Raw genomic sequence first — 13131 nt, forward strand, 5'->3', positions numbered from 1 at the left:
GATGTAATGAACGATGCAGCTAACAATTTAGAAGTACAAAATGTGTTCACAAAGTATGTGCATCATAGGAATTTGAGTTGTATATATCTAGTTCAGAATTTGTTTATTCAGGGAAAATCCAGTAGAACCATTTCCTTGAACACTAATTACCTAATATTGTTTAAAAATCCGAGAGATAAATATCAGGTTATGCTTTTAGCCAGGCAAATGTTTCCGGGTAATACTAAATATTTTATAGAAGCGTTTAATGATGCCACATCGACAACATACGGGTATCTTTTAATGAATGTGCTATGCATAGGGAGAAGCACAAATTGTTGTTTGTGTTGTTTGGTGTGTATAAATGTCTGCCTTTCTTTGAGAGAATCTCATCATAAGGTATGTGCGCCAGTCTTAAGCGAGACCCGCCACTACTGTTCTGAGCTACCGTGACAATAAACTCTAATTCATCATCACCGATAGATTAATCATTACTCTGCATAACTTGTGCAATTTGATCGAGAAACAGCTCCGGATCATACCGATCGTCAGCGTTTAAAACAGCCTGAACATCTGAAGCCAGCGAGGGGCCACGCAGGACCACGTTTAGAACACTGCCCTGTTGGGATCCCGCCACAGCTCTGTCTATCACATTGGCTAAGCACTCGCGCACTCGCGCCGGCACTTGTTCTGGATGATCGAGACTTATACCCCTAAAATCAAGGCGTTCACGCAATTCGCGAGCATTAAAATTAGGTATCTCTCTAATGTGTGACTGAGAGCGGCTGCCGGACCCAGACTGCACAACGGGCTCAATAACAACTGCAGTAGCTGCAGCAGAGGTGACCCGGCTAGATTGTGCATCAGACGCAAAATCACCAGCAGCACAAGCTATATGGTTAGCATCAGTAACAGCAACGGCCCGAGCAATACCTGCTGTACTATCACTATTATTAGCAACAATAGCCCCATCAGCAATAGCAGACGTAGGAACAGTCTGACAAGGATGTGTATCGGATGAGGCTGATGCAGGCACCCTATTAAGTCTAGCTATAATATCGTCTAATTTTTTATCTGTTTCTTCAGCCCACTGCATAAAAGTCAAAACATCTAACAGGAGTGGAGGTTCCGTTATTATGTTTAAATAATTTATTTGGAGGGTCCATGGTCTGGATTTTAAAAGTCAGGGACTTGAAATTTTGCTGCAGATGTTGTCTAATGTACTACACACTTTGTTTATGAGTTTGGTAAACTGTTGCCTTTGTACCTGTGCTTCTTGGTGGTATTGATTGAGTCTAGCTTCAATCAAACATAATTTATCAGCTATTGAGGCTATATGACTTTGTTCAGCAGGCTGAGCGTCTGGAAGCTTTATGTAAGCATCATACGCCGCTGATATTTGAGAGTCTGTTATGCCGCCTTCTTCGAAATCTATGTGTGAACGACACAGGAAATCATTCCTGCCTGTGGCCATCTCCCTGTACAACGCATCCACTTAACACACTGTTTGCTGCTACAGCTACACATGTTTCTTTTCCAAATATTTATTTATAAGTGACTTATGTATGTATGTATGTATGTATGTATGTATGTATGTATGTATGTATATATATGTATATATTGTACTATTCTTAGTTAGCGTATTGTCTGTCTTGTCTTAATGTTGGTTTAAAATGGAGCACTGTAACAAAAAATAATTTCCCCCAGGGATCAATAAAGTATTCTGATTCTGATTCTGATTCTGAATCAACGCTATTTCTGACACATTCTGGGGTGGTGGGTATATGAACTAGATCAAAATCTGACATGCTGTACTCAAAAACATCAGAGAAATCACGATGTAGCCACTCACTCGGAGGTGTTGCAGGTTCGCTGATGAAGATCGGTTCTGACTCTCCACTGCTGCACAAAGCTCCAGGTTTTTGTTGTTCTGGGAGGTCGATACTGCTTAAACATTCCAAAAACGTCTGGAATCGTACGGTGTCCTGATCATTATGAGGAGGGGTGCTGTTCTGCAGTCTGTGAAGATAGATAGACATGTGTTAAAACATTTTATACATGTACCCATTTCAAACTGAATAACCGTGTCTCCCTCTCTATCTCTTTTTATCTAATTTATATATGCCTATGCTTACCTTGTAGTGTGCGTTATTCGGGATGGTCCTGCTCCTCCACACACACGGTTCTCTGGCGTGGTTCTGTATGTGTAAAACGGTCAGTTTAGAACATTTGTAATTGTTTAAACCCCTTTAAAAAAAAAAAAATACACAACTATACATCGCGTTGTATACACACCTGATGTAAGGTAGGGCTCTGTGGTCGCGGGGTCTGAATGTTTTCCTGCTCAGTTTGTTAACCCTGGAACTAATCAAACAAAAACGTTATTACATAATTTAAAACAATCGCTAGTTTAAAACATACATACGTTTAAAAATCCAGTAATGCTGTACACACCTTGTGCCTGTTAGAGAACTAGTTCCAGCTGTAAAAGCGCCCGTTTCTGAAGAAAAGGGTCCTGGGCCGTTCTCCCGAACTCCTAAAAATTAAGCTTTTGTTTTAGGAAAAAAAAATAGTTTGAATATCCTATAATATGTTAACATAACACTTTTTAAAAATCCAATAATAGGTTTTGTTTTACTTACCGTTTACGATGGCCATGTTATAAAGAACGATGTTAGTGTTGATGATCGCAAAGAAAATGGTGTGCTCTGCAGCGAATCTTGAGGCGTAAATGGTTCAGGGTTTCAGGGTCTGAGCCTGTTTTTTATATAGGGTGGTGTTTCCAAAAAGAAAAGGTATGTCGCCAATCAATTTAAATGAGACCCTTCAGGGCTTTTGTCTTCTCAAGGAATTACAAAGGAACCGATACTTCAGACAATAGGCGGGGTCGCCACCCGACTGGTACACCTGCCCCATTTACCTTGTCGAGGAATTACAAAAAGAGCCAATACCGGCCACTTTAAACAATAGGCTGGGCCCTTGTTCGCATGGTACTCTCAACAACTATGTGATACCCGCGGTGTGCTTTTACAATCCTGAACAAATTCAAACAATTAGCCAGCTGTTGAAAAGTTGGAGCGGGTCTGGGCGACTGGTTTTAGAAGTATCACTGTAGCGTTTATTTTCTAAAGGGCTGAATGTTATTTGCGACTATCTGTTGTGTTAAAAACTACTCTGAAACCATGAAACCCCTTACAGAAGAAATGGCCCGTTTGATCTGTTTTTAAATAAATAAAATGCTTGCATCGCTGCAAGGTGTGACACCGGAATGAGTGTATTTAAAAGACGATTAGTTTGAAAAGAGCGATACTGGCTGCTTATAGCATTTATTTTCTAAAGGACTGAATGCTATTTGTGACATTTACTGTGTTAAAAACTAGCTGGCTGGCTTTGTCTCACTCTTAGTTCAACATTCCGAAATCCCGATTTTTAAATAAAATGATCGCATCAACCCTGGAAAGAAACCCCAGTAGATGTGTAAAAACTAGTTAAATTAAAACTAGGGGTTTGATTAAATGAAACGCTTGTGAACATGCTGACATCACCCATTCAGAAGAAATTCCCATTTGTGCCATTTATAAAATAAAATGCATGCCTCACTGCAAGCTGAGACATTGTCAGATTTAGAAAATTAGTGTGATTAAAACACTATTACCAACACTTTTGACTAGAGCACACCCTCTTTGTTAAGGCGCACTGTGAACCAAAACAGCTTCCACTCCGCCAAGAATGAAACAAGAAACAAAGAATTGCTTTTAAGAACACATGCATAACTGAATGTTGCGATACACCTAAGTGAAAAAATAGTTTAATTAAAAACCCTATGGTTTGATTAAATTAAAACCCCGTTAAAAACACATAAACTCATATAACCCCTCTGATCCCCTGTGGTATTTCCACACCTGAACACGCATGCGCACACACACACGAAACTGGTCAAATCGGTTTGGTTGGCCGCCATCTTGGACTAGTGCCATCGAATTACTGAACGCGCATGCGCACACGCACGAAACCGGTTTGGTTGGCCGCCATATTGGACAGGTGCCATCGTATTACTACTGCTGTCAACAAAATCATAGTATGGTATGTCTGTGTCTATAAAGAATATAGTTTAATGTTCACAGTGGACTTTCTTGGGAGTTATTAAAGAAGAAATAAAACTAAATAAATACAAATATCTGTGGCTTTTCAGAGCTATTTTCATCTTCAAAAAGATATTGAGATTTATTTATTTATTTATTTATTTTAATGAGCATTTGCTGTGTTTTTTTAACTAAGAAGATTCAAACAAGGAAAGTACAGACAGCTGACAAGCAGAGAATATGCATAACACTCGATTTTTGCTCCTCCCCATTTGCTTTCAGCAACAGTCATGCGGGTCATCAGAGAACTGGCTGCACCTGAGAGGGGTGAGAGGCTAAGTGTACAAAGCCTGCTTTTTCAGCTCCTCTGTCAGTTAGCCGCAGCTTCCCCTTGCTTGTGGTTTGTTTTTTGTTTTGTTTTTGCATCCTGTTGAAGATTCAGATAAGAGAAAAAACACAGTAAAGGTTTGTGGATGTAAGAAGAGGATGGTAGGGATAGGATGAGATGTAGGAAAATGATCTGCTATGAGGCCTCCTAGGGGGAGAAAAAGAAGAAAAAGCAGAAGAATGCTTACCATCTTATATAACATGCATTACTGCTAGCCAACACTTTCACACCTCACTACATGTTTGTGTTAAATATACAGACAGGCAATCAAACTTTAAGTGTGAATGCTTCTTGTGGTTTTTTGTTTTTAGGGTGAACTAGTCTTAAGTGGATAAGTGTGCTGATTATGATAGAACCTGTTGTTTTCTCCCTAAAATGCTGAATTTTTTTTTTACTGACATACCTTGCCAAACAGTGGGGCAGTATAGTGGTTAACACTGTTGCCTCAAAGCAAGACTTGAGTTTGCATGTTCTCCCTGTGTCTTCAACACCCCAAAAGACATGCAGTTAATCAGGTTAGGTTAACTGGTGTTTTTAAAGTACCCATAGGATGTGTACATGCACACAAATGGTTGTCTGTATCTCTGTGTTAATGCCTCTCACTCTATGGTAGTTGGGATAGGTTCCAGCCCCCCTGTGACCTTAAACTGGCTAAATGGAAGATAATGGATGGATGGATGGATGGATGGATGGACATTGTGAGATTGCTTTGGTATTAATGCCTCATGCAGTTCATGATGTATATATGAAAAAGATAAAAGGACGCATAATTAGCGCAAACAAGTTATATGCAGTGACTTTTACAGAAAGCCAAGCAGAGATGCTGTGCACCCCCTTTGTACTGCTTATCTTGTATTCTTTTATATGAGTCTCGTGCCTCTTGCTACATTCCTCCTGGACATCTTCACTTGCAGTCCTTCCTGGCTAAATTCTGAAACCTATTCCATAGTTATCAAAATGCTTACCCCAAAAAACTGCATTATTGGTAAATTAAATTATTAAAAGTAAAAGTACTTAATCTGCAGAAAAATACTTCCCATCAGTACTATATGGATTGATATTACTACTGCAGATCGACCACTCATGCTTGTACTTATAACTTTATACTCAATGTTCAATCCCCAGTGACGCATTGTCTTCTATAAAATCATGTTTGTAGTCCAGCTGTCCTGTGTGGACCATGTTGCTCTAAAAGGCTGTTAATCATATCAGAAAAACAGGGACACACATCGATTTAAAAATAAATAAATAAATATATAACCAACCACCCAAAAAAATCACAGCTGAATTAAAATGCCTGAGTGTAATGTGACATTAACAGTAAATATAAACAATGAAATAAAAATAAAAAAATCATTAAAAATTTATGTTAAAAAGTGCATTCAGTCAACCAAGAGATTTCTCAGTAATGTTAAACTAAAAGTGTTGGTGCAGCCTTCAGCTGTTCAATTTGCCTGTTTTTTTTAAACCAGGCATGAAAGGCATTAACGACTGCAAAGTGAACAAAGTCAACCAGGGTCGAGCCTGCTTCCAGGGTCACCTGAGAGCACACGATGGTAATAATTTAAATGATGGATGCAAACAGGTGAGAAGCTTCATGACTCTGTTGTATGAGATTAAAATAAAGAGAGACTTTACTTACTTTCATGGTTATTTTAACTGTTGACTGTTTTTATATTTCACTGGGCAAGCACTGGTTGCCTTGCTTGCCCTGATGGAACGTCGCTGGTGCAAAGTCATAAGACAGGAAAAACCCACCCACTGCTCATAAGACCATTAAACACAGGAACCCAGGCTCCACACTACAAGTTACATTTTAAATGGCCAACCTTTCAAGAATGGAGCAACCTCTTAGCTGACATGGATAAAGACTGAAAAGTTTGTAACTCGAGGACACAGTTTTTCAAGATTCCAGAAATTCATCTTGACCAGCCAAACCAATCAAGCTGGTGCACTACTGAGACAAGTGATTTCTTATCAGAATTAATTTGTTCCAAAATAAAGATAAGGAATGTAAGATGAAGAGATTAGTAAGATGGGAACCGGATAAATATTGGGTGGTAAACAATCTCAAATGGCATTGTGTAGAGGAAAGAAACAATAAATCAAGAATAGAAGATAATTATGAAGCAAACACAATCTTCATCAAATCTTGTAAGGTTAATGACGGGGGAAGTTCATTTCCACAAGTTTAAAGAAGTTTCAAAGTAAATAATGGTTTTCACGCCACAATCTTGTTTTGATGTGCGTCATATCATACGAATAATGTAACACAAGTAAGAACACTGAAAAATCTTCTACCACATTACAGCAATTACACTCTTTTACAACTTCCCTTCACACCTCGTGTGCTGCTCTTTTCACTCATACAGCACGAACACGGGCTCATTAGGGATCCTTTATGCAGTCAGGAGATATGATGCTCTGTTTGTCTTCTGCTGCCAGGGTAACATCCCTACACTACATACACATAGCACACGCAATTACAGGACGCACAGTAGCATACACTGTGAGAATACTGACCACCCACAGCCTAGATTCTGAGTGCCAAAACTCTCCCCCAGGTCAGATTAATGCAGGTCAGCCACAAAGAAGGAAGCATCCACATTGAGTTCATGTTCTCTTGAGTTATCGATCCCTTGAGTGCAATGTCAAGCAAGTTCCTGTGTGTCAGCTTATGGTTCTGTCGGTATCTTGAAGCACTGAATTCTAAATTCAGATAACTAACCTTAAGTCAGGGTCTGGTACAGCTATGTACCGCTCGTGAAGGACTCCTTCTGGCAAGAGCTCAATAAACTATCAACTCTGTCAACTTTGCTGCTGGCTAAAGTTCTTTTCTTTCTTTTATTAGTGTGCTCAGTTTAGTGAAGTATACTCACATACTCAGGTTTTGATTTTTTATTAGTTCTTTTTTTTAAGTTTAGTGCACTGTGTCCCGTGCTCCACCTTACAACTTCACCAACGAACAATCAAGGACCTTGAACTAGACTGCAGCCCTAAAAGCTGAATATTACAACAGTTACTATATATATTAGATTTATACTAAACTTTCATACCAAGAAAAATATGTTTTTCTGTGATTTAAAGTTATAGCTTGAATTTAGAAGAAATGTCCCTTTTCGCTTTCATATTTTGATTCTTGAATGACGTTTAAAGAGCTACAGTCTGCAGCTGTTCTGTTCCTGAAGTAACTTTATTTATTCTTCCACGTAACCCAGCTTTTAAACCAACATTTTAGCTTTTCATGGATTAAGAACATGAAATATAACTCTGGAAGACCATGTAGGCTGATTTTATTACCATAAGTCAGAGGCAGGCAAGCTGTTTCCTCCTGATTCCGGTTGTTTTGCTAAGCTAAGCTAGCAGCTGCTTGTTGTACCTTCGTATTTGGCAAAGTGAGAGTGGTATTGATCTTCTTTCATTTCTCATGTATTTTTTCCACGCTTTTGTTTTTACTTGTCACCTCAAATGAAATTAAATTGAACATTTATGTGGGACGTTAGTGACTTAATACCTCCAGTTCAAAGCAAACAACACAAAAACACTAAAAAGGGCACGAATACAGTGTGAACACTGAGGATTATCCTCTTCCTTTATTGTGAATGTGTTGCTAGGTAACAGCTTCCTGTCAGTGATTGATTTCAACACACAGTTTACAGGAAATGAACCCCAACCAGACCAATTTATGAGACATAATGTGAAGTAGTCTGTAGATATGAATTAACAAACAGTCCAATTTTTATTTATATATATATATATATATATACTGAAAGCCATTACCATCAGCCAATGAGAAATGTAACTTCTGTGGTCCAACCAATCCTATTTGATGAGATTCCAGTAGGAGCCTGTGTTTACAATTATGACAGTGTAGACATTAACATCTGCTGATCAACAGTGTGAATTACTTTAGCTGTCAGCTCAGCTTTGCCAACACAAAGGATCTGAAACAAATCACATGTTTATCTCTATAGGAAGTGTGAAATATCCTTTAAGCAGAAATAAAAACTGTTTGTGTGATTGAGAAAATCATAGCATATGGTGTAGCAAATCATTCTGACAGCTGTGGGCAAATAGAGAGGAAATCATTGCTGTGTCACCTTATCACTGTCTGAAAATGCAACTGTTCAGTGCTGTAGTTATAGGCGTGGAATCAGCAGAGACAATAATAAAAAGCATGGAAAGAGATTTTTCCATTTTAAGATGGATATGGCATATTTTAGAAAAACAGAAAAATACAACACAAACAAAGAATGTGTGTTTTCCGATAGTTTTTTTTTTCAGTTCCCATCCTCGTTTCCCACCTAAATGAGTGAAGAAGCTGCTTCTATAAAACATCAGTTTTCATTGCATCGGGTGTTCCCACTTACATTCAAGGTGTGTTTGAGGGCAACGGAAAACCGTTTGAGTTCAAGATTGAGCTGCAGATTAATGTGTCTAAAACAAGTCAGCTGTGATGATTGAAGCCATTAAAGTTAACAGCTATTGGTGGCAGAGAACACTTAGATTTCACATTTAAAGTAGAGCTATAACAAGACAAGATTTTGCCTCCGTTAAAGGCCTATTTTTGTATATAACACCTTATAATTACGTTTTTTCCAGATGGGTAACTTTGAAAATTGTGCTTTGTTGCTGTGACGCTTTACAAATTACATTGCAATTTTCAGGTTGCAAAAGATACAACTCTCTACTTTAGTGTGATGCATTTTTATCATTAACACTTATTAAAATATTTTTAAAACATCAACAAAAATCATGGCAGCACAAGAACAAGCTCTGAGTACAAGATCCATAGAGGCTGGGGTCTATCACACCAGGCAAGACCCCAGGTGCAGGCTGTGTAAAGATGCCCCTGAGACAATCCAGCACATAACAGCAGGGTACAAGATGCTAGCAGGCAGGGCATACATGGAACGCCATAACCAAGTGGCCAGCATAGTGTACAGGAACATCTGTGCCGAGTATAACCTGGAAGTCCCGAGGTCAAAATGGGAGATGCCCCCAAGGGTGGTGGAGAATGACCGAGCTAAGATCCTGTGGGACTTCCAGATACAGACGGACAAAATGGTGGTGGCTAACCAACCGGACATAGTGGTGGTAGACAAACATGAGAAGACGGCCATAGTGATCGATGTAGCGGTTCCAAATGACAGCAACATCAGGAAGAAGGAACACGAGAAGCTGGAGAAATACCAAGGGCTCAGAGAAGAGGTCAAGAGGATGTGGAGGGTGAAGGTAACGGTGGTCCCAGTGGTAATCGGAGCACTAGGTGCGGTGACTCCCAAACTAGGCGAGTGGCTCCAGCAGATCCCGGGAACAACATCGGAGATCTCTGTCCAGAAGAGCGCAGTCCTGGGAACAGCTAAGATACTGCGCAGGACCCTCAAGCTCCCAGGCCTCTGGTAGAGGACCCGAGCTTGAAGGATTGACCACCCACAGGGGCGTGCTGGGTGTTGTGTGTGTTGTTTTTATTTTTTTATGAATACCTCTGATGGAAGTAATTCCTACATTTGTTGACTTCTTTTCTATATACACATATTGCTGTGCCATATGACCTCAGAATGAAACAGCAGTTGCCATTCCACATATTCACAGCTCAGTTGTCTCCAGTTATAGAGTACTTTAGCTGTCACCTTAAGACACTATCAAAAGAACCTGTGAGCTGAATACACTTTCAGATGCAAGTTAATAAACTGCAAGATGCAAACCACACATGCTACTGTGTGGTTTGCACCATACATCCCTACTTTTGTAGGGATGTATGGTGCACTATAGAATATCTCAAAAGGTGTAAACAGAGCACATTACAGCCAAGTTGATATTTTTTCTTGACTCTTTATAGTCTTTAAGATGCAGACTTCTCTATCCCTCAGTAATAAGGATTTACAAGCTTCTTTTGCACTGTTGGTGAGAAATATGTTAAGTATACATGTGCCGTGTCTCCAGGAATTGTTTTTTATATAGTTGTGTACTAATAAGACTAGTGAATTTCACTGTTCCTGCAAAGCCTGATTCCTGGGAGAGAGGGAGTAGCTAAAGGCTTGTTCATGCACCACTAATTGGTCAGGAGCAGTTGATTGATCTTCCTCAAAATAAGCATAACAGGCAGGTACACAGACATACTAGCAGAACATCACCACAGTGCTCATGCGCCTGTTAACTCTACAAGATGTTAATAATCTTACAACTGGTAAAAACTTTGTTAATAATGGTTTCGTGCGTGATATAAATTGAGAATAGCATTGCATCTGGTGCTTTAGCCTGTACACAGCTGCTGCTGCCTCGGCAAGCCACTTTGCAACCCATCTTTGCACCGCGCTTCCATAGTTTTCATATGAAGGAGAATGAGGCCCCAAATGCTTACTCACAAGGAGGGTTAATTAAAAGCTGACTTTTAATGGTGGAATAGGCCGGTCCAAAGAGCCAGTGAAATTCCAAAAATAAACAGAATCCGATCAGAAAACAGCAATGATCGTCATAATTCTGGGTTTTGTACCCAGCGTTTTCTTTTTGAGACTCACTTTTGTGTTTGATTTTTTTTTTCATTTAACTTTGTTGTAGTTTTCAGTTTTAATATTACTTTTCCCTTGGTTAGGTTTTCATTCTGATTTTGTATTCATTATTTTCTTTGGTATTCTCAAGCACTCTTATGTTCCCCATGCCGAGTCTATGTTTCTGTTATAGCTTTCGTGTTTAGTCAGTTTTGTCTTTGTGTTTACTTTGGTCTTTCAAGTTTATGGATTTTAGTCTCAATCTTACTGTTAGTTTCCTGTTTTATTTTGATCGTCCGTGTGTGTCTGTGTGTGTTCACCTGCGCCTTGTTTTCCCCAGCTGCGTCTCTTTCCCTGATTACCTCATGTCTATTTAAGTCCTCAGTTTCCCTCTGTTCTTTGTCATGTCATTATCTCCTTATGTTTTGCGTGTGCGCCTGTCTGTTAGTCAGTATTTGCATTTCAGCAGTTTGCTCCAGCTTAGTTTTGCTGGATATTTTTTCCGTCAGTCTTCTACCTGCAATAAAACACTTTTCAGTTCAGCCAGTGTGCCAAGTCCTGCATTTTGGGACCTCTCTCTGCCTGCTACACCACATTCAAAGATAGGACAACAGAAGGCAACAGTAAACAAAAACAGTACACAACAAAGAAATACGCCAAACTGAGGCTTTAAATACAAACAGACACACTGAGGGCTAATGGAAAATGAGACACACCTAGGGAACTAAACTACACTAGAGACAAAGAGACTTCACAACAGGTCTTGACAACAGCCAGAGGCATTTTTTGCCTACTCTATATAAAGGATATTGTAAATTGTTCCTTTTGCAAAGAGTTTTCATTATTAATTATTATTAATATTATATTTAAAACTGGTCTTATTTGAAGCAGTATCTAGAATGTTTAGCACTATTTCCTCACAGATTGAAGACTCTGGGTTTGAACCTGCTGGTTCACTGGGAGCTTTCTATGTCTAGTTTGCATGTTTTCCCCATGCTTGTAGTTTCGTCCAGCTGAGATAGTCTCCAGTCCCCCTTTACTCCTAGGATAAATTGCATGGATGGATGGATTATACTTATTTTTATAGGTCAATCCAAGGAAAAAAAAGATCTTTATACGATCTATCTTGGCTGAGTCTACCATAACTTTGTAATAGGTGATATATTTAGGTTAGATTCAACATGTCATGAAGTTTAACCTCCTTCTGGCTAACCCAAGAGATGAGACAAGTGGGGTGCAGTAGACTGTATTGAATATGAGATGGATTCAGCTCTGAACTGTACTGCTTCAAAGCACAATCAAGAAAAGAGTTTATCAAGTGCAGGTCAAGTGCACTGTGGAGGATTTTTTTCTCGCCTACAACCTATTGCATGGAAGCGCTCATGAGTGCATGTGTGGATACTAGGAGACACATTCATGCATTGAGGCCCCCCTACATAATGTGCCATTCAGAAGCAATTAGCATGAAGTGGGAATGGGTTATAAAATACAGTGTGTGGCATCTTCTAACTCTACAGCTGAGATGAAGGAAACCTAGAGAGCTTGAATTTCAAGTGTCTTTTCAAAATAAAAAATTTTCTTTAATAAAAAGTGAATGTACTTTTACACAAAAAATTAACAGAAGCCAAAAGTTCTTGAAACAGATGCACAGTTTCCCAAATAAGGTACCTTTACACCGTTGATGTTTACACTGCAGAAACTGCCCTTTAGAACCTTTTGTAATATTATTTTAGGGGAGAAAAAGAGGTAGGTGTATTTATACCCTGCCGGATAATTAAAAGCGCCGTCGACATCTGTGACTGTGGGAAGGCAGAGGAAGAAGGAAAAGTGTGCTGGTGACAGACAGATTTTGCAACATGACACACCAACTGTGGGGTCTGCAAAGCTGCATCTGGACTGCATTTTCTTTGCAAAGAGCCCCAGCTCTCTTCATTTCCCCAGATTCACATGATGTGAATTAGACTCCCTGAGCTGACTGGGAGCAATAGGAATATGAGCACTTACGCAAGTCTTGCCTGTGCCATGCAAATGCAAAAATTCTGCATAACAAGAAGAGTCATATCATTAATTCAGTTTACTTACTGAGTGTGTAGGTGCACAGCTGTATTTCTACTTAACATTAGTCATCATAAAGTTTTCAGTCACTGCAGATCAAATAATACGTTTTTATTAGTAAGCAGAGGACTACATA

At 39.3% G+C, this 13131-nt stretch overlaps 1 protein-coding gene across 2 annotated transcripts; it reads right to left on the minus strand.

Moving 5' to 3' along the window:
• Nucleotides 1–1610: 1610 nt before the first annotated feature.
• Nucleotides 1611–2764, minus strand: LOC308413018 (uncharacterized protein; the record flags this gene model as incomplete). 2 transcript variants are annotated; one of them, XM_080907799.1, is made up of 5 exons in its annotated part: nucleotides 2622–2706; nucleotides 2434–2515; nucleotides 2275–2343; nucleotides 2115–2177; nucleotides 1611–1998 (listed from the first exon to the last, which is right to left on the minus strand). In XM_080907799.1, the coding sequence occupies exons 1-5, from the start codon at nucleotides 2635–2637 to the stop codon at nucleotides 1611–1613; spliced, it is 618 nt and encodes a 205-aa protein (XP_080763925.1). In that variant the 5' UTR covers nucleotides 2638–2706. The 2 variants fall into 2 exon arrangements, 1 of the variants encoding a protein (XP_080763925.1); XR_013974650.1 differs by having other exon boundaries at nucleotides 1641–1998; nucleotides 2434–2527; nucleotides 2622–2764.
• Between the last annotated feature and the right edge of the window lie 10367 nt (nucleotides 2765–13131).

The sequence above is a fragment of the Rhamphochromis sp. 'chilingali' genome (assembly GCF_963969265.1).
Source record: "Rhamphochromis sp. 'chilingali' genome assembly, chromosome: 16".
NCBI lineage: Eukaryota > Metazoa > Chordata > Actinopteri > Cichliformes > Cichlidae > Rhamphochromis > Rhamphochromis sp. 'chilingali'.